The 22192-nt window shown below is 37.8% G+C and overlaps 1 protein-coding gene across 1 annotated transcript in view; it reads right to left on the bottom strand.

The window, feature by feature from the left end:
- Positions 1-22192, bottom strand: part of ATKRS-1 (lysyl-tRNA synthetase 1) — a 161052-nt gene that overhangs the window by 81731 nt on the left and 57129 nt on the right. The window contains exons 7-12 of the mRNA XM_089384261.1: positions 3019-3140; positions 2844-2924; positions 2403-2528; positions 1967-2249; positions 1676-1772; positions 1344-1500 (exon numbers count right to left, since the gene is read on the bottom strand). Of these exons, the coding sequence (XP_089240387.1) occupies positions 1344-1500; positions 1676-1772; positions 1967-2249; positions 2403-2528; positions 2844-2924; positions 3019-3140 (866 nt within the window). The remainder of the gene's footprint in view (positions 1-1343; positions 1501-1675; positions 1773-1966; positions 2250-2402; positions 2529-2843; positions 2925-3018; positions 3141-22192) is intronic.

Raw genomic sequence — 22192 nt, 5'->3', positions numbered from 1 at the left:
TTATTTGCAACATTCAATTGCATATCCGCATGCTATTGTTGTTGACTTGAAGCCCTACTTTGCAGATTTTCAGTGTTTTGATCAGCGAAATTACCTCAAGGACACACCCTCAGATTATCAAGCAGTCATTTGGAAATGAGAAGTTCGTTATTAGTGACAGGGACAACAAACCTAAATTGTTCTCAGAACACCGTGGGATTGATTACCCAAGGGGCATTTCTAAGTGACCACACCCCAACAAAGAAAATAAAATTATGTTAATGTCCACAAATGACCAAAATACATCAATGTCAGTCCAGAAGAGAGCAATCAATAACAACAATAACCAGTGCCTAGAGCATTTACAAAGACCAAGAAACCCAAAACTAAATCCTAGACTAGAAAAAGAGTAGACAAAAATATAGAAAGTGGGTGAACTCAAAAGTATCAACCTGGATAGTGTGGTATTTAATATATCAGAAGAAAACACTCCTCCATGAAGAGAAACTGACTCATATGAATAGAATGTCAAGGAGTAGCAACACCCCAAGTCAGTGATAGTCAGAGGAGGAAACATCATCACTGCCAATGACAATAGATGTGAATATTCTTCAGTCAAAATATTACAAGCTTCTTCATCCTTTATTCGGCATTGGATGTTTGTACAGCCATTATTGAAACGTTAGACTTGCATCTTATACATTCAGTAGACTCTTTAGGCCAATAGATCGCCTGACCTGATTTGATGATACTGCCTAGACATTGGGACATGACAACACTTTTTACTCCCCATTGACATATATTGCGGCCTCCATTTACGGGTTCTTGTCCTCTTGTTGAGCAACCTTGATTCTCGAGTCCATTGCGACCTTGTTGGACTTGATCCTTTTAGACTTGCCCTTTTATGCTATTATATTTTGTACTTCATTTTTTACTTGAACTAATTATGGAGTGTGAGGTTCTTCCACTGACTCACTAGGTGCCTCCACAAATGGAATATTACAATGTACATTCACAATTCCATTAGTTGTTTTTCACTACTACTGAAATTAATAAGATATTTGTTTCATACTTCTTCCTTATTTTCCTGTGAACAGATTACCGGGGGAGAGTTAGAAGTTAGAACTACGCATGAATTTTAGAATTGTTAAGGGATATTCCAAGATACATTTGATGTAGCCTTCTTAAACTCTATTATGGCTACTACTTTCAAAGAGACAACCCCAGAAAAATAAGAGATGTTTTGTCCCTTTCTATTCCTGATGAACATACACATCACTTGAAATGTTTGTGCAAAGAAAAGAAACAACAATTTAAGAGACACTGTGCAACTTTCCAAAGATTTTGTTCAATGCATGACCAACCTTGTCCAACAACCGTGTAGTTGTTTGAGGAGGAGGGCATTTCACATCAAACTTCTCACACGCAGCCAAAAGATACTTGTTTGCCTCCTCAGATGAGATATCTTTAGGGATGTTGAGTTGTGCAGCCTCTTCCAACCCTTGAACCATGTCTATCCTTCTGAAATAAACAGGATAAAAATAAAATAAAAATTAAACAATAAAAAATAAAAAACACCTACATTTCCATTACCACCAAAACATCACAGAAAATGGCCCCAAAACAGGAACATGCACATATTGAACAAAAAAATAATAAAAGCTATCTAAACATCTCTTAAATGCTTAGAAATCACCTGAAAGGAGGAGTGAAATCAATTTCTATAGGATCCTTGTCCACCCCATTAGCATGGTAAAGGATTTTATAGCCACCAGTTAACTTCTTGACCATGCCTGAGACACCCAAAGAAATTTTTTAAATCAAAAACCAAATATAAAAATACTATCTACTTTACTAAGCCTTAATGATAAATTAACAATATTGCCACTCAATCATGTTTACTTCATCTGCATGTCAAATTACTACAATAAAACACATCAATCAACTCCATGGGGCCAAGCTTCTATAAAAATACTGTTATTTGAACCTGATAACATCTTTTCTGTCAGTTCCATCAAGTCATTATAGTCGGCATAGGCCATGTAAAATTCACAAGTAGTGAACTCTGGGTTATGAGTTAAATCAATGCCCTCATTACGAAATTGTTTCCCAATTTCATACACACGATCAAGTCCACCCACGATCAATTCTTTCAGATAAAGCTCTGGAGCAATGCGCATATATAGCTTCATATTAAGGTCATTGTGATGAGTAACAAATGGCCTAGCAGCAGCTCCACCAGCTATCATATTCATCATTGGTGTTTCTACCTGTTTATCAGATTTGGCATAAGAGATATTATATGAACAGAAGGAATGGGCAGCCAAGAAAAAAACTTTTAATGTCATTTTTAAGTAGAAAGTATTATCACTGCAATCAGAAAAAAGCTGCAGACAATAGTATAGAATACAAAATGCCATTACCTCAAGAAAGTCAAGGTCATCAAGGAACTCCCGCACATAAGATATTATCTTTGCTCTTGTTTTGAAGATATGCCTAACCTCTGAGTTGACCATCAAATCTAGATAACGTTGCCGATATCTTGTTTCCTGTCAACCAAAACTCCACAATAATCAAACTGTGAGTAAATCATCTTGACTGTTGTATCAAGTGATACAAAAAATGAAGAGAGAGATTTGCCATCTATTAAACAAGTTATTCAATACAAACATCAAACTAGAGTTTGCTGATGGCCTTATTCTGTAGACAGTCAAAAGATACAAGAACACATAATGGCCCAACAAACTAAATGCTCATAAGAAGCAATTGCTAACACCATAAACATAAACATATGGTAAAAGAATATTCAGATCAAAAGTAACTATTTAGGGACACAGATAATTTAAAAAAAAAAAATGAAATACCTGGTCTTTCAGAACATATCGTTCAGGGTTTCTAGGCTGACCAGGAGACCATATATCAGTCGTTTTATCTCCCTCATTTTCCTGGAACACCACAGGAAAGATGATATACATGTTCTATATTGCAAGAGAAATTATAAATATAGAAAGCTCAACTGATCCTTGGAGTATTCAGAACCTTTGTCTGAGCCTGGTGGTCTTTTGCTGGGAGAGCTCTTTGCCTTGGCATCATGTGTAGACAAGGCGAAAGAACTAAAAAGGATACAGGAAATATGCTAAGTTCTCCCCTTTTGCTTTTTCCTGTAACACAACCAATGGACATTTTCATTTACTCATGATACAATCTCCTCTATAAGAGTTTATAGACAACAATATAAAGAAATCCCGTGTGCACAAAATAAATTTGCAGTAAACCAAGAAAAAAAATAGAAATAAATCCTTGGTGCTGCAGAAGAATTTCAGCAACAGGAGATTTTATCCTGTATCTCCCTAGTTAGTAGATGAACATAACAGGAATCACAAAACATGTGAAGATCCCTCACGATGCATCTGCCTAGTTAGTAGATGAACATAACAGTAAGCAAAGAACATTTGAAGATCCCTCACAATGCATCTACCTAGTTAGTAGATGAACATAACAGGAAGCACAGAAACATGTGAAGATCCCTCATGAGCAAATGTAAGTAGCTCCATAGTACACAACAGACAATAGACAATAACTCCATGAATAGACTTAGGACAACAATAAATACAGAGGAACTAGCAGAGACATACAGCAGGGCATCGTTCATCAAGAGTAGCCAGAAAAAGGAGAAAAAAAGAGGTTCAGATAGACCCTAATCTGCAAAGTTGTTTCTGCATCGATGACACCTTACAGAAACATGGACTCCAGACCTTCGACACAAAATATAGGAAAGATAATGGATCTGCAGAAGTCCAAGCCTCACCCCTTCCTCAGAACAAATGATGTTATGTCTTCAGGAAGACAAGCGAGAGATTGTCACACATGCTGCCAAGAAAGGATGCCAGGAAAGAAACATTTCCAAGCCCCTCATTGAACTTGTGAACTTATGATCCTGCCTCCTGGACACAGCAATTCTTCGCGGTAATTTTCTCTTCCAACGAACAGAAATATGCCATTTTTAAAGGAGGTCCCTGAATTTTGAAAGGGTGGCTTGTATGTGAAATTCTGGTAGACTAGTGGATTGGACCCTCAAGCTAAAATCCTTTCCAAAGCCCCAGATTGGGTTCAATTGCTATTTCACTCCCTGGAGTTCTGGAACAAGTTCTGTTTGAAAATAATCACTGACAGCATAAGGTCCTATCATCTATGTGAGTATGACATTAGGGTTTTATTTGTGTGTGATAAAACCTACTAAGAACATCCACCTTACACAGAACTTGCCATGAATACTGTCACTTTGAAACACCATGCCATTCCAAACCAAAGGCCTCCACACAGGAGCAAGATAACATCATCAAAATAAAAATATAAGTTCAACCTTCCTCAAGAAAGCAGGTCCCGAAAGCAGATGATCCATCAAAACCTGCCAACAAGCTAAACAGATAGAAGTTTGGATTCCTAAAGCCAACCAGATACATCTGCAGAATGAATTTCCTGTATTAGATAAAGAAGATCACTCAAATTTTGACACCCCTTAAGTGCAAAGCTTAAACCTCATGCTCAGCCTGAGCCTATGCAAGGAATGTTCCATGATTCCCCATTTTTAGACCCTAGGATTGATGAATTTACTACCAGAAAAGTTGTTGGACGTGGCCCTGTCACATGGAAAAATGGATAGTCCGCCAGGAAACCTCACCAATGGGATTCAGAAAGAGCAATGGCCCCGCAACTTTCTGTCCTTCAGAAAACAGGAGGGAGAGCTTTTAGATAACTAGAAATACTACTAGGTCAGTATTCACTCTCACTGATTCACCTAGCATTCATTCCTTCCATGCTCACATCTGCCATCACTCTCTTCAACTGCGTCAACTCTACTGAAACCACATTGGCCCTACCTTTCTCTGAGCCTGTGTCAGCCATCACTCTCTGAATTCTGCAACAAGCTCCCATGTTTCCCCTCCCTTCCTAAGGTCGCATCAACCCTATCTTCCCTTCTGAGACCGTGCCAGCTTCCTCTATGAGTGCATGCCAACCCTCTCTCTTGTTGAGAAATCTAGGGGCAGCTTAATTAGATAATTTCTCTAACCTTGATAACTGCTTCTGATGTATTTTTACTTAACTTGATTAGCTTCTTCTTTCACTTTATTATTGTGCCTTCTATCATCAAGAATAATAAGACAAGAGAACACAAGATGTAGGCTATAAGCCAAGGATAAAACCTCTCCTCTTGAGAGGAAAACCCAGAAGAACTCTTCTCTTCTTATAGAACTTCAAATGGTGAATTCCAAAACCTATGACCCTTGACAAAGACCCCTCCAAGACCAAGTCAACTTTCATAGCTTCCAGCAACTTTTCTAACAACTTCAACCCCAGCAACTTTTTGATTGCAATTTTCAGAACTACAAAAACCCTAGCTCTTGCACTTGTGGAAAATATGGTGATTTCTTGCTTCCTTCTCCTTCGCTTGACTTGGTTCTCCCTTCTTTGGAACTCCGCTTGCAAAGTAGACCTTTTGGTGCCCTAACTCAGCTCCTTTCTGCAATTCATCTTGTTGTAGTGATGTAGCCCTAATCTTTGCACATGTGAGGAGATGATAGCCAAAAAACAACTTTCAAAGACTTTGTTCCTTTCCTTCTTCTAGTCCTCCTCCTCTTCGCTTTTTTAAGTCTCATCTTTCTTAATCGAACTTCTTGTTGCTTGATTTATTGATCCTTAAATGGGGTCGATGTCTCTTATATATAGGCTTCTTAGGAGGTTGAATTGTTGTCCATGAGGCCGACTTGATCCTTCTTGTAGACCGACTTGTTTGACAAGGTCTTGGAGGGTCTTTATGACACTTTTGACTTTACAAAAAAATTCTTTACAAGATACAATGTGTCCTAAGGGGTCTTACATGTATGGCAATTACTCTTTTGACTCCGTAACTCTATGGAAAACCTAGAAGCACTCAATGGGTGCTTGACCTATAAATAAATTATCTTGAGCATGAAACCCATGCATCAAGAATGACAGTAATAAATTTATTTTTCTCTTTACATCAAATAAAATCATGATTACATTAGACATTATAAAGACCGAACCTAGTTATACATTTCAACACTCCCTCTTAACTAGGGTGGTATTCATAATACATACACAGTACTTGGACATTCTCATATAAAGAATTCTCATAAGAAGAGTCGGATTGGTAAGCCATCTCATAAGCTATTTTCTCAACTTATACTAGTGCATTTCATCATATTAACCAACATTGTCACAGAAAGCCCTTGACTAACAGCTCTATCTCTCCACAAGCTCAGAGCATAATGTTGGCAAGACAGCTCTATCTCTCCACAAGATCAGAGCACAATGTTGGTGAGACAATGACTAATAGACACCTTTCATCATTGTCTCTCAAGGCACATACCCCATCTGAATGTTCACAAGGTATGTCCTTTTAGGACCATTCCTGTCTTGGAATAACACATCCTCAAGGAATTTCCTCTTCGACTACTCTTGCCTATTAGATGCCCTATCACATCCTCAAAGAGTATCAAAATCAACCTCGGATGTTTACCCAATCCTCCATTCTTTCTTCATAACATGAAGACAAGAATGATGTGTCTATCTCTCCTTCTCAACTAGGGAGGGGATCTACACATTCCTATAAAAGAAATATTCCAAAGATCCCTTTTAACAGGGGACTTGCCCAAGCTCCCTCTTAACTAGGGACTTGTTTCCAACAGCAAATATCTACTCTTTGGTGGAGATCATGGTACTATCAACTACTTGTAGGGCTCCTCTTTCTGCATCATGTCATGAACTTCATCTTCTTCATTATGGAGCCTTCTTCATCATAACTTCTTTGTAGGGCTTCGGCCATCTTTCTCCATCACTTACCTTCAACGAACCATAGGGTTGAACCAATAGTCATGTCATCCTTCCCTTCATTGGAAAGTGATCTTCTAGTCCACATTGACTTTACATCTACCTCTTCTAAGTCATGTTTCTTTCAGGATCTTCCATCCAATTTGATGAGTACAGGTTGTAGGCAACTTTCTACAACCCTCTTTCGGTAGCCCTGTAACAACCCAACCAGATGCTTTCAAAAATCAAAATGAACAATAAATCAAAGTTACCTCTTTATGATGGTCTTTCGTCGTGACATCAGCGTCTTGTAGCATCAACATCCTGTATATATATGAATCCATCTCCAAGACAAATATTACCAAGGTTTTCCTTTTCCATCATACATATTAGGGTCTTTATACCTTCTTTGTGGAGATGTCATAGCTAATCCTCCTAGATATCAGATGTTGATAACTTATCTTATCTTATCTTATAGATGCATCTTCCCACGAACTCTTCTTTCATCTTTTTCACGTATTGCTTCCCTCATGATCTTCCTTACATGGTTCTTTCAACATAGGAACCATGATTGTCAACCACCTCATATCCCATATGAGGTCATATTATGTTGATTTCATTTTATCAATATTTAGAAACGTTCAAGGCGCATTGTCAACATGCCTTCATGCATCATTCTAATGGAAGAGATCCTTCTCCCTTGATCATGCTCCTAAGATAGAGCATTCAACCATGCCATCTGCAACTATATGATGACATGACTTTATCTATCAAATATATACATACATTTTCCTTCTTTTGGTCATCTAGACTTCCTTCTAGCAACTTCCTTTTCTTGCTTGAAGATGAAAGTACTTCAACCAACTCAACATGTTGCACATCTTCGTCATCATACCTTACCAATGGATCCCACACAAGGTGGAATGTGGACTATCTGCAAGGCACTTGCTTCTTCTAAGTAGAGGTGAACCTTCTTATAAAGATTCTAGTGGAGGATCTTGATGATCCCCATTCTACAAATGCTCCTTTCTAATAATGATGATGTATGATGACCTCTTTTATCTTTTATCTTGCTAGATGACTTTGTCCAACCATATATACTACTACTTCGGTTGTCTTTTCATGCTTTCAATGAAGATACCATGAGCTACTTCCTTTCTATCATGATGACTGCTTTATATAGACTTCAACTTCGGCTATATCATGCTTCTATGATGATGTCATCTCTATCTCAGCTATAATGCATCCTATCATACTTGTGATGCTTTCCATCATGACTACTATCTTCTTATAGACAAAGTGAAGGAGGTTATTTCAGTCATAATAACAATCTTCACTTCCTCCCTCTTTGACTTCTTTTCAGGTTCTTCTTCTTCTTTGGAGATATGGGTTTCAATTCTACCTTTTCTTTACTTCTTGTCCTTTTTGAGTTTAGGACAATTCCTCTTTTAAGTGCCCATATTCATTACATTCATAGCATTGGATATTTGACATGTCAAGCTTCTTCTTTTTCCGAGGATCAAACTTTCCAAACTTTCCTTTCTTTCTAGCCATAGTTGCATATGCTTGAGTTTTCTCACTTGATCCAACATCGCTCTTTGCCTTCAACCTAGTTTCTTCAATCTTACATAATGACCAAAATTCATTGAATGGAGTGGCTTCCTTCTTTCCATAGATACTTGATACAAGGTTGCCCCATTCATCAAGTAGTGCATTGAGCACAACGATGGTCATTTCTTTATCAAACATTATTTCTCCTAGTTCTTGTAGTTGATCTCTTCTATGAGAAACTCTCATAAGTTATGAGGCTACCCCTTCATCCTTTGATACCTTCATTTTGTACAATTCGGTTCTCAATGATATGACTTCTCCTGCAGTACTTACAAAAAACAATTCTACCAACTTTTCAGAGATATCTTTCGATTTCTCCAACTTTGCTACATAAGGGATGAGAGAATCCTTGATTGATTCTATGAGGATTCTTTGAGACCTTATTTCATATACTTCGATAGTGCTTGAGCTTGCTCTTGAGATGGTTTGGAGATTGCACCCTTAACATATTCAATAACTTCATTCTCTGAGGATCAAATCTATCCACTCTCCATCCAAGAAAATTTGATGACCCAACCAGTTTGTTGCTCTCCTTGCAGAATGAAGTCACGTTGATAGCAAATTCAAACATAAATAGAAAATACTTACTTGTCAAGTGAAGATGCTCCTTTTGAAGATGATATCTTCAACTTGATGCCTTCTTGATGATGTTGATAATTGAAGGTCACTTCTTGATGATGATTTGAAGATGTCTTCCTTCTTCAAACATGACAATGCTTCCTTTTCAAGAGAGGGACATAGTCTTGATTGCTTTGATGATGATGGCAATGCTTATTTTTGCTTCTTTGGATGATGATTGTAGATTGTGTGAGCTTCCCAAGAATGCTTCAAGTGTAGAATCCTTCTTTGAATGAGCTACGGTTTTTGAGGTCTTATTGTTCCACAAAGTGTTGATCCTTCTAGATGATATGATCCTTGAGATGAGAAGGGTAGTCCTCTTTGATGCTCCTAATCTCTTTCTTCAAGATGATGTGTGCATTAGTCCTTCTTGGTGACCTTAGGTATCCTTCTTCAATTGATGATCTTCATCACGTTGTGTTTCCTTGTTGTTGTCACCTTAGCTTTGGTACCACGTTGACAAATCTAGGGGTCGCTTAATTAGATGATTTCTCTAACCTTGATAACTGCTTGTGATGTATTTTTACTTAACTTGATTAGCTTCTTCTTTCACTTGATTATTATTGTGTCTTCTATCATCAAAAATAATAAGACAAGAGAACACAAGATGTATATTATAAGCCACGGCCAAAATTTCTCCTCTTCAGAGGAAAACCCACAAGAACTCTTCTCTTCTTATAGAACTTCAAATGACGAATTCCAAGACCTATGACCCTTGACAAAGACCCCTCCAAGACCAAGTCAACTTTCACAGCTTCCAACAACTTCGACCCCAACAACTTCTTGACTGTAATTTTCGGCAAATGCAGAAAATAGCACTTGCACGTGTGGAAAATATGGTGATTTCTTCCTTCCTTCTCCTTCGCTTGACTTGGTTCTCCCTTCTTTGGAACTCGGTTTTCAAAGTAGACCTTTTGGTGCCCTAACTCAGCTCCTTTCTGCAATTCGATCTTGTTGTATTGATGTAGCCCTAATTTTTGTGCGTGTGAGGAGATGATAGCCAAAAAACAACTTTCAAAGACTTTGTTCCTTTCCTTCTTCTAGTGCTCATCTTCGCTCTTTTAAGTCTTCTCTTTCTTTCTTAATCGAACTTCTCGTTGCTTGATTTACTGATCTTTAAATGACGTCGATGTCTCTTATATATAGGCTTCTTAGGAGGTCCAATTGTTGTCCATGAGACCGACTTGATCTTTCTTGTAGGTCAACTTGTTTGACAAGGTCTCGGGGGGTCTTTATGACACATTTCACTTTACAAAAAAAATTTACAAGATACAACTTGCCCAAAAGGGTTTTACATGTATGACAATGACTCTTTTAACTTCATAACTCTATGAAAAACCTAGAAGCACTCAATGGGTGCTTGTCCTATAAATAAATTTATGTTGAGCATGAAACCCATGCATCAAGAATGACAATAATAAATTTATTTTTCTCTTTACATCAAATAAAATCATGATTACATTAGACATTATGAAGACCGAACCTAGTTACACATTTCAACATCTCTAACTGTTATGAAACCAGCTCAAGAAAAGATAGAAAAGAAAGATCCACGCCTTAGAATTCAGCCTCTTCGAGGGGGCAACCTCCTTTACATTACATAAATGAACAATTCTTGGATGATAGAAATGACAAAACCTCCTTTCTATATATAGGAGTCTAAGGAGTCACAATATAATCCAGCCGACCTAACAATAATAATATAAAGCCACAAAAATAACAATAGAGGGATTCTATGGGGCACAGAAATAACAATATGGAGGTAATAGGGCACAACAATATAAATAAGGGGTATAACTACAATAGTAATGGGGTAATCACTAGTATTATAGGGACCCAACATGCCCCTCTCCTTCAAAAAAGTGTTGTCCTCAACGCTTGAGCAATTCTGGATACTTCTGCATAAAATTCTCATCCTCCCATGTGGAATCTTCAGCGGATAAGTTCTTCCACTTGATAAGATACTCTGAAATTGATCGATTTCGTAGCTGTCGAGTTCTTGTTTCTGTGACTGCTTCCGGTTCCAATATAATTTTTCCTTCCTCGTCAAGTTCTGGCAATATTGTTTGAACTGGGAGCTTGTCGCCTATAACCTTCTTTAAACATGAAACATGGAAAACTGGGTGCAATCGAGAAGCTGCAGGAAGCTCCAATTTGTATGCCATAGTACCAATCTTTTCCAACACCTTGTACGGACCATAATACTTTGGTGATAATTTATTATCCTTCTTAGCTTGCTTTAGGGACATTTGCTTATATGGTTGTAGCCGTAGGAATACCCAATCACCTACATCAAAACTTCTTTCACTGCGATGTTGATCTGCCTGTTGTTTCATTCTATTTTGTGCCAACACGAGGTTATCCTTTAAGAGTTGGAGGACTTGTTGTTGATGTTCGATGTGATGTTCCACTGCCTGAACCTTAGAATTTTCTCTTAAATATGATGTGATTGATGGTGGTTGATACCCATAAAGTGCCATAAATGGGGTCATTTTTGTTGCTGTATGGAAGGAAGTGTTATACCACCATTCAGCCAGAGGCAACCATTTGACCCATTGTGTCTGTTTATCAGATACAAAGCAACGAAGATATCCTTCCAAACATTTGTTTACTATCTCAGTTTGCCCATCAGATTGAGGATGATAAGATGAGCTATGAGCTAACTGAGTACCAAGACAAGAAAATAATTCTGTCCAAAAATTTCCAGTGAAAATGGGATCTCTGTCACTTACAATAATCTTTGGGTTTCCATGTAGCTTTTGAACTGTTTCCATAAATGCAGTAGAAACTGTACTGGCTTTAAATGGATGTGATAATGCACAAAAGTGTGCATACTTGGTAAGTCTGTCAACTACCACCATGATGACACTCTTTCCCTCAGACTTGGGTAAACCTGTGATAAAATCCATTGAAACCTCCTCCCAACGTTGGCTTGGAATGGATAAAGGTTGTAATAGACCCGGTGTCTTAATTGTTTCAACTTTATTTTGTTGGCAAACCAAACATTCTGCCACAAACTTTTGAATATCTGATTTAAGGCCATCCCAAAAAAATTCCTTCTTAACCCTGTGGTAAGTTTTTAAAAATCCTGAGTGCCCTCCTAAGGGAGAAGTGTGCAATTCCATAAGAATCTTTTGTTTTAGCTGGGAATTCTTACAGAGGTATAAGCGATCTTTGTACCATAACGAATCATTTTTCCAGCTAAATGTATCAGAAGTACTGGAATCTTGTTGTAGCTTTCGAATAAGTGCCCACACTTCTTCGTCATTCTTCCATTCCTCCTTTGCTTCGTTTATCCAATCTGGTTGGATAATAGAAATGGCACACAACAATGCTTCCACATCCTCATCCTTTCTTGAGAGTGCATCTGCCACCACATTTTGCTTCCCTTTTTTGTAGATGATTTCAAAGTCATAACCCAACATCTTTGTGACCCACTTTTGTTGCTCTTCAGAGGATAATCTTTGTTCTAAAAAGTATTTAAGGCTATCATGATCCGTTTTTACCTTGAAGTGTCTTCCCATTAGGTAGGGTCGCCATTTCTTAAGTGCATGGAGTATTGCCAACATTTCCTTCTCATAAATAGCTTTGCTTAAAAACTTTCCCTTGATTGGACGACTTTCAAAAGCAATGGGTCTTTCATCTTGCATTAGAACAGCACCAATTCCATTTCCTGAAGCATCACATTCCACAATAAAGGTTTTTGTGAAGTCCGGTGTAGCTAAGACCGGTGCTTGGCACATTGCCTCTTTAAGATGTTTAAAGGCCTTTGTTGCTTCTGGAGTCCATGAAAATGAATCTTTCTTCAATAATGTTGTTAGAGGTGCTGCTATTCTCCCATAATTCTTAACAAACTTGCGATAATACCCTGTCAACCCAAGAAATCCTCGCAGATGCTTTATGGATGTGGGGATTTTCCATTCCTTAATGGCTTTAATTTTGCTAGGGTCTACCTTAACTCCTTCATGAGATACAATATGACCCAAATATTCCACCTCCTGGACTCCAAAGAAACATTTGGATCTTTTTGCATATAATTGTTTCTCCTCCAATAGTTGTAGCACCTTGTCAACATGTTCAACATGATCCTTCCAAGACTTGCTGTAGATTAGTATATCATCAAAAAATACTAACACAAATTTTCTAAGGAATGGTTTGAAAATTGAATTCATCAAACCTTGAAATGTTGAAGGTGCATTGGTAAGGCCAAAAGGCATGACCAAAAATTCATAATGACCCTCATGAGTTCTAAATGCCGTTTTCGGAATGTCTTCAATCTTCATTCTGATTTGATGATATCCCGAACGAAGATCCAACTTGGTGAAGTAAATTGATCCATGCAATTCATCCAGTAATTCATCAATGACAGGAATGGGGAACTTATCTTTAATAGTGAGCTTGTTGAGCTCCCTATAATCTGGACACATGCGCCATGATCCATCCTTCTTGTGCACCAATACTACTGGAGCTGAGAAAGAACTTTGACTCGGTTGAATTATACCAGCCTCTAGCATTTCTGCAACCATACGTTCAATTTCACTTTTTTGGACATATGGATATCTGTACGGCCTGATGTTTGGAGGAACACTTCCTGGAATCAGATGAATAGCATGATCATGATCACGCATAGGTGGGAGACCTTTGGGAGTCTCAAATACCTTGGAATGATTGTCCAGGACTTTTTGGAGATCTGGAGAAATAGATGATTCCAATGTGGAAACATCTAGCGAACATAATTGTGCAATTACACCTCTTTGCTCCTTTTTTAGAAGCTTTGTCATGCCATTAGAGCTGATTATCTTTCCTGGTTTCCCTGCAATACCCCTTAATTCAACTTCCTTTCCTTCCACAGAAAATTTCATGAAAAGTTCTTGAAAATTAAAAGCTATTGTACCCAAGGATTGTAGCCATTGGACTCCTAGTACAACATCAGCACCTCCCATTGGAATGGAAAGCATTGGGCTAGTCAATACATATTCTCCCATGGATAGCTTGATATTATGGCACTTTCCAGAACAATTTATTGTTCCTCCATTTGCAATCATCACTTGACACTCTGGTGCTGGATATAGGAAGCAATTCAATTCTTTTGCTACCCTACAATGAATAAAATTGTGGGTGCTTCCTGAATCAATCAACACTATTACCTTTTTCTTCTTGATTTGTCCTTCTATCTTGATGGTTTGAGGAGTGGTAATTCCTGCCAATGCATTACAAGATATGGTCGGATTTATTTGTTCTTCATCTAGGCTTTGTTCCTGGAATATATCCTCTTCTTTTGACCTTTCTTGCTCCTTTTCTTCTTCCTCTTCACAATCTATGTAGAATAATTTCTTCTCAGCACACTTATGACCTTTTGTGTATTTGCTATCACAATTGTAACAAAGCCCTTTTGCTCTTTTTTCTTCCAATTGTTGTGGTGTCAACCTTGTAGGTTGTGGAAGACTATGGGCAACAACACTTCCGTCTTTATAGTTGTGAATGGTATGCTTCCTAGTTGCCATAATTTTGCTTTCCATTTTTCTTGCTAACCTGAATGCCTTCTCTAATGAATCAGGTTCCCAAAGGCGCACATCATGTTGGATATTATCCTTTAAAGACCCTATGAACACATCAATCCTATGCTCCTCTGGAATATCTTTTACCCTTATGTTCAATTTTTGGAACTCCTCAATGTGCTCCATTATTGAACCCTTTTGTTTGAGACTTATCAATTGGCTAAAAAAAGTGTTGCTTTTTGTATCCTCATAATGTGCTATCAATTCTTCCGTAAAAATTGCCCAAGTGATAAATTGTTTACGAGAACAAAGCCATTGATACCATACAAACTGATTTGGTTCCAAATATAAAGTTGCCATACGTACCTTTTGTGTGTTTTGCACATTATTGAGATCGAAGAATTGCTCCATCTGTAATATCCATGTGGCGGGATCCTTGCCATCAAACTTCCTCATATCGATTTTTGGAATATGGTGGGTCTTCGATCCAACATTAGAGTCTATGGAATCATGATTAACATTTCTTTTGTTCACATCATGAGTTTCCTTTACAACCTTTTCACCATTAGTAAGTATTTCTTGTAGAAAATTTGTCAAATCTGTCTTCAAATCTGCCATGTCTGTCTTCAAATCTGTCCTCAAATCGGTCTTCAGATCATCCATCTTAGCTTCCATGCCCTTTACGTTAGATTCCACACCATTTATCTTAGATTCCACACCATTTATCTTAGCATCTGTTAGCTTTTGTGAGCGTGACATTTGTTGCACTTGTTCTTGTAATTTTGATATATCATGTAGCATTTCTTCCTCTTCTTCATGAGTCATGCTAGAGCTTTCAGGTTCCTTACTAGGTGTTTGCATTTTCTTTCCTCGGGGCATCAGTTACCGATAATAATGCTTTACTATGCCCTTTGAATTCCTTCAAACCAAGCTTATGCAAAAATTAAAAAAAAAACTACACACCTTTTTTTACTTTGTAGAAGCCTGATATTGAATCTGATGTATCTCTGTAATTCCGAATCCTCCAGTTCTGAAATTGTGACCTGTAGTAGCCTCGTATGTCCTCTTTCCAATGCCACTAGTCTGATCCAAATTGGATTCTCCATGAAAGAGTTATGCACAATCTCCCGCAGTGACCTGATTATAGACTATTTCAGTAGAGCGAACTTGTATGACGTGCCACGTGTCACTGCTTCAACCTTTGACTTTGAAAAATATATAAAAGAAAACTACAGTCCGTCCTCTTTTTGTACCTTCTGACAAAATTTCAATCCGATTCTCAGAAAGAAAGTTATGACGATTTTCCCGAGGTCACCTGTTTTGAGTGTAATTCAGGAGTCTGCAAAAAGACCAACTTCCTCAGATCATATCTCCGAAAATATCGTGCGAAAAGCTCTGAAATTCGGACCCAAGGTTCAGCGCGATCTCTTCTCAAATGGGTTTTTTTTGCGACTTCTGAAACGTCACAGAAAAAAAAGTTATAGCGAAAATGCCACGATGACCTGTTTGGAGCAGCGAAACCCTAGAATCCAAAGCTCTGATACCAAATGTTATGAAACCAGCTCAAGAAAAGATAGAAAAGAAAGATCCACGCCTTAGAATTCAGCCTCTTCGAGGGGGCAACCTCATTTACATTACATAAATGAACAATCCTTGGATGATACAAATGACAAAACCTCCTTTCTATATATAGGAGTCTAAGGAGTCACAATATAATCCAGCCGACCTAACAATAATAATATAAAGCCACAAAAATAACAATAGAGGGATTCTATGGGGCACAGAAATAACAATATGGGGGTAATAGGGCACAACAATATAAATAAGGGGTATAACTACAATAGTAATGGGGTAATCACTAGTATTATAGGGACCCAACACTAACATTATTAGCCCAAATCTTTGTTGGCAAGTTGGCCTTGAATTTTGTTGAGCATTTTTGACAACCCATACAACCTTCACCTAATGACAAAATTCTGAGTGTTAGCCATGTCTGCCAGGATGTATAAACATTATAGGACTTCGATATAATTATTATCTATACACAAAACTAGCCTTTTTCTCCCTCCCTAAACCATGTCTACTACAAGAGTGTTTTGTTGCCCCTCATTTCAACAGGAGTACATACAAATATTTTTTCACTTTACAATGCACCATTGTAAGCCAAGGGATGCGAGTTAGAGTACGTACAAATATTTTTTCACTTTACAATACACCATTGTAATCCTAGGGATGCAAGATAAAGCCTTGTAAGCCATGTGAGTCTTTGCACTGTGATGTCCTAGGCCTATTCTTGTTGACCATGGCCAGTCCCTTTGGTTCCCACTCTTAGCTCCTTTCGTCTTCGATAAGATTATAGGACTTGGAGTGGACCACATTGGGACTCATGGTTTATGGAAGCATCTAGTTATGTAGAGGTGATCACGAATAAAGGCGCCAGTACATCCCAAGCTATGCGCACTTATGTCTTACCACATGGTCATGTGTCATAGAATCTGTATACATCCTTGGCCTTCTTGCAGTATTTATCAAACAATTCTCAATAGGACATTCTCATAGTTTTCAACAATTCACATTTCCTAATGAATTTGGTCCTAGAAGACAAAAACTATGTTATCGGATTCGTGGGTCTGGGTAGTTGGATATGTGGATCCCCGGATCAGATACGGATTCAGATCCGAAGACACCAGGATTCGCTCAATTCACTTTAAGAGCCGCTTTTGAAGAGTCCCATTAAAAAATGTGTGCAGAACATTTCAAATATTATTGAAAAATCTATTGTTCAATCCCCCGATTATTTAGTGGCTTGTGTGGACTTTTAAAATATTATTGAAAAATTGATTGTTGAATCCCACGATTATTTAGTGGCCAGCCAGGTCTCACATTACCTTATTATGCTGCCAATTTTAAATTTAGTCTTGGATGATTTATAATAAATTCCTATTAAATTAATAAATCCAATTCACTTTATAATCTAATATAAATAGTTCGTGTCCATTTAATTTAATTTATGTTTATAATTTTATAATCGTTGTTGTTATGTATTACATTAATTGTAAACTAACTGATTTGGATGAATATTTAATATTTAATACTTATAAATAATATATTAATTTTAAAGTTATTAATAAAATATATTAATTGTTTTATATAAGTATTACATTTTACAAATGTATATAAATTATAAAATATAAAAATTATAATTTTTATTTTTATTTGTATTCTTAAAAAATATAAAAAGTATATTTAAATTATTTGTACTTGCCATTTTCTTCGCGTATCCAGATCCTGGCTTTTCAAAACACTAGTGGATCTGTATCCAGATCCGAATCCTGGTAACTTAGCAAAAATTCAACTTGGTCTCAAATTGCTTGGAATAAAATGTAGATGACATGCCACAAAAAATTTTGCAAATGGTGAAAGCATCAGTTAGAAAATAGCAATCAAAGGTGGCCCAATAGAACATCAGAATTTCAAGTGGCAAAACAGGGTGAAGAATTGGCATTAAAAGGTAAACTTGGCATCAAAAGTTATGTGAAACATTAGCCAAACAAAACCCATGTGGCAAAATCATCAATTTCTCAAAGGCATTGGCAATCTAGTATCAATGCAACATGATGTGGAACATTGGATCATTTGTGGAAATAAAATAGTCGTTGCAAAGTGGATTAATGCCTTCCCTTAGCAAATTGAGTTTCTCTTGGACCAAGATGAGCTAAATCAAACAACACAGCTTCCTCAAACTAGTCAATGGATCAAGTCAAGCTAGACATTTAGCACCTTTTGGCTACTATTCTTCATTTTATGCCTCTCAAATGCAAGGGAACGTTGCCTCCTCAAGTAAATTCAATGGTCAAATCAAGCCAAATTGAATTCTTCATGTGGACAAGCATTGCAATAAAAATATTTTATTTTGCATTTACTTACCGGGTTGTGGACGACGAGTAAAAAATATTATTTTGAGAATGAGGTCCTACTAGCCGTTACTAAATAAAATTATTAAAGGCTAGTCCCTCCTCCCATTCTAGTTTTTGTTGAATTGTAAAATCAAATGCCATGATAGAACTCTCATTTTGCAAACATCTTGCATACAATTTGTGGGTTGGTTTTTCTATTTTACTTTTTCTCAACTCTTGTCATGATAGTTTTAAATAAGATAAACACAAGTATTTCTAGGTTACACAAAGGTTGGAGGGACAATCCATTGACGAGATACATGGTCACATGGAGGTAATAACCAAGGCACTAGCCTTCGCTATTTCCCTTGTTAGAGGTTTGAGATCTCCTCTACACCACAGTCGACCCGAAGATTGGAGACACATTGCTAAAAGTCACTCCTAGTTGGATCCAGAGGCTTGTGAATTATTTTCAACAAAGGGGAGGGGCAACGTAGTCTTCTCAACGCTAAGACCATCTATTGTCCAAAGTGCAAGGCCAACGTAAGAGAGGTTGTGATCAACTGACAACAGCCCAACACTTGAGAGGTAAAATTTGGCCAAGGTAAGTATATCTCAATTCTCAACAACCATATATATTTCTAAATTCGCAAAATCGCGTTTCGTTTCGCTTAACTTTCAACAGCCCAACACTTGAGAGGTAAAATTTGGCCAAGGTAAGTATATCTCAATTCTCAACAACCATAATTTCTAAATTCAAAATCTTTTTTTTATTTTATGATTTAAAAACTAAAAATAAAAATATTTACTAGCTTGTTTTTATTCATATTTTAATCTTGATATTAACTAGTTAATCCTTGGGTTCTGAACCAAATTTTTAGATTTTATCCAAGGGTAAAATATGCCTTGTTTTGGGCTTTCAAACACACATATTTCACAAAGTATATTGAGCCAGTTTTGCAGATATGCATTATTTTACAGTCATATAAACAACAGATCCAGCAAAGTCCAAGTTACAAGGGCCTCCACCAAGTAAGTATTCATCATTAATCCCTTGTATTGGTTTCCAGACTTATTCAAGTTTACATCATCATTCTGAGACTCTTTTTAGCTTGTTATAGCCATCAGATATTTTAATTACAAGCCGCAATAAATATATGGGTTTTCACAAAATGGGGATTTGACCTCTGGACACTTCTACAACAAATTTGCAGCTTGCTGTAAACACAGATTTCTTGTAGAGCTGAAGCTAATCAAAATTTATTGCATAGTTGAAGCATGTTAACTTCAGCTCACGAAGGATTAAATTGACATACATTTGTTGTCTTAGCTTCCCCCACCCCTAGATTACTAAACTAGAGTGTACACACTTTTGGGTGTCCCTGCAAAGGAGTTTTATCTTGTTGTTTTCTACAATTTTCTGTAATTTTCAGATCTGAAATCACAAGACAGCAAGCATAAATACATCGGACAGAGAGCTGAAATACACAGGACATCCCCTTACCAAATGGCAAAGGCACACTTCAAGGGCAACTCATATATTTACATGTTTGTTATCTTCAGTTTTGGGTAAATTTCCTTGCTATTCTGCATTAACTTTTTGCATAAACAGCATTTCCAAACCGGTAAAATAAGAAAGAATAACTTCTTCTTCACCCAAGGTGCCATTCATGGCAGTAGTCTACTAATTGTTGGGTGAAGTATCTCACATAGGAAATTCTCCCATAGCCATTCAAGTAGGAGTTGGGTTTAAATAGTGAAGACTCATGGCAGAGTGATAGTGGGCACTTGTCCTACATGTGCCACCTTAGCAACTTGCAATGACTTTGCAAATGCCTGCCAGTTTGGGTGGTAACAAGCCCTACCGGGGTCTAATTATGAATATGCTAGGGAAATGTCTACCCAAGATAAGACACCTCCACCCTGAGCCAAGACTTCACACCAGGTTCTATCTACTTGTTTCTAGTAATAGTATTGCTACTGATGTATACTCTCCCTCTTCCACCTCTACTTCTACTTTTATTTACAATTATGATTTTGATGTCAAACTGGTACCTCATGCCTCTTAGGGTTTTTCTCATTTGCTTTTACTTAGATCCTCCTACGCTCTCTTTATTCTCAGTTTAACCATAGCTTCTAGGAGTACTCTAGACACTCCCATAGTCTGTTGGCAATTGGTTGTACTTTCCAATCCCATTGAGATCTCCTCTACCCCACAGTCAACCCAAAGGTTGGAGACACATTGCTAAAAGTCACTCCTAGTTGGATCCAGAGGCTTGTGAAGTATTTTCAACAAAGCAGGAGGGGCAACATAGTCTTCTCAACACTAAGAACATTTATTGTCCAGACTCCAAAGTGCAAGGCCAATGTAAGAGAGGTTGTGATCAACAGCCCAACACTTGAGAGGTAAATTTTGGCCAAGGCGGGATTGGATTTAGCTCATGGTCACCAACTCCCTATTGATCAGGTCCTTAGAGCATTGACCTCTCCCCCCCCAGTTCTCCATGAAGTGGTTATCTTACAATTGTCGTGGGATGGCTAGTCCTGCCAAAAAACTAACCTTTAGACGATTGCTTGAGACTGATGGTGGATATCATATTTCTGCAAGAAGCTCTTGCACCTTGTGACTAGATCATCCCCACTTTTGAAGCCCTTGTTCCTGGTTGGCATTTTAATGCATTGGATGTTCATGGACGATCTAGTGGCATGGCATTGGGATATAATCCTCGGGTTGTTAAACTTCTTAATATTTGGGGGAGGGGGGCAGGGGAATCAATGGAGCTGATATTTTTATCTCTAACATCGGGAAGGAGATGAGACTTAACCATGTATATGGACCCTGCATCAACCGAGCATATTTCTGGGAAAATCTCCTTAATCCCTCATACATGCAAGCTGACAATATAATCCTTCGAGGTGACCTTAATTTTTCTATTGACCATGCGGAATCCTAGGGACACAAAGCACAAATTGACCCTCAATCTGATCATATTTGTTCTCTGTTGGAGGATCATCACCTATCTAATATTCCTATGGCGCAGTCTCAACCGTAATCAGAGGACTAGAGATGCCATGCTTGCCAAAAGGTTAGACAAGTTCCTCGTCAAAGAACCTCTTTTGGAGCACTTCTCATTATATTGGCAGTGGGTGGGTTTTGGTGGCCTGTCTGACCACTCTCCCATTTATCTTGAATTTGCTAGTGTTGATCGTAAGACCAAAGCCCCCTTTAAATTCAATTCTACCTAGCTCAAAGAAGAGGGATACATTAATATGGTCACTGATTATTGGAAGGCTCACCCTCATTCTCTTGGTCAATTTGTTTCTGAAGCATTTGCTAAAAAGATGCTTTGTCTCAAGCACAAATCTATTGAATGGGCCAGAGAAAAAAGACTTAAGGATGACCATATCCTTAAAGACATTGAAGTGGAACTTGCTAATCTGGTGGACAGGGATGGTCATGGTTTTGCATCCCCAGAAGCCAAAAAGATCGACTAATCAAAATCTAAGCAGACCGGAACAAAATCCTAAAAGATAGAGAGGAAACCTAGAGACACCGGAGTCGTGCTATTTGGCTACAGTTTGGGGATGATAATACGAAGTTTTACCACGGTTTGCAAATGGTCGACAGGTTATCAACACCATCTGGCACTTGGAGTATGATACTAGTCGCCAGGTGAAGACCTTTAATCAACTGGCCACCCTCAGCACAACACATTTTAGTCGGCTATTCAGAGCTCCACAGGATGCTACCCTCACAGA

This window comes from Pinus tabuliformis, chromosome Q (assembly GCF_031772625.1).
Source record: "Pinus tabuliformis cultivar Carrire ecotype Pingquan chromosome Q, CPIR1, whole genome shotgun sequence".
NCBI lineage: Eukaryota > Viridiplantae > Streptophyta > Pinopsida > Pinales > Pinaceae > Pinus > Pinus tabuliformis.
Note: the sequence above shows the minus strand (reverse complement) of the source record. Positions and strands in the feature narration are given on the sequence as shown.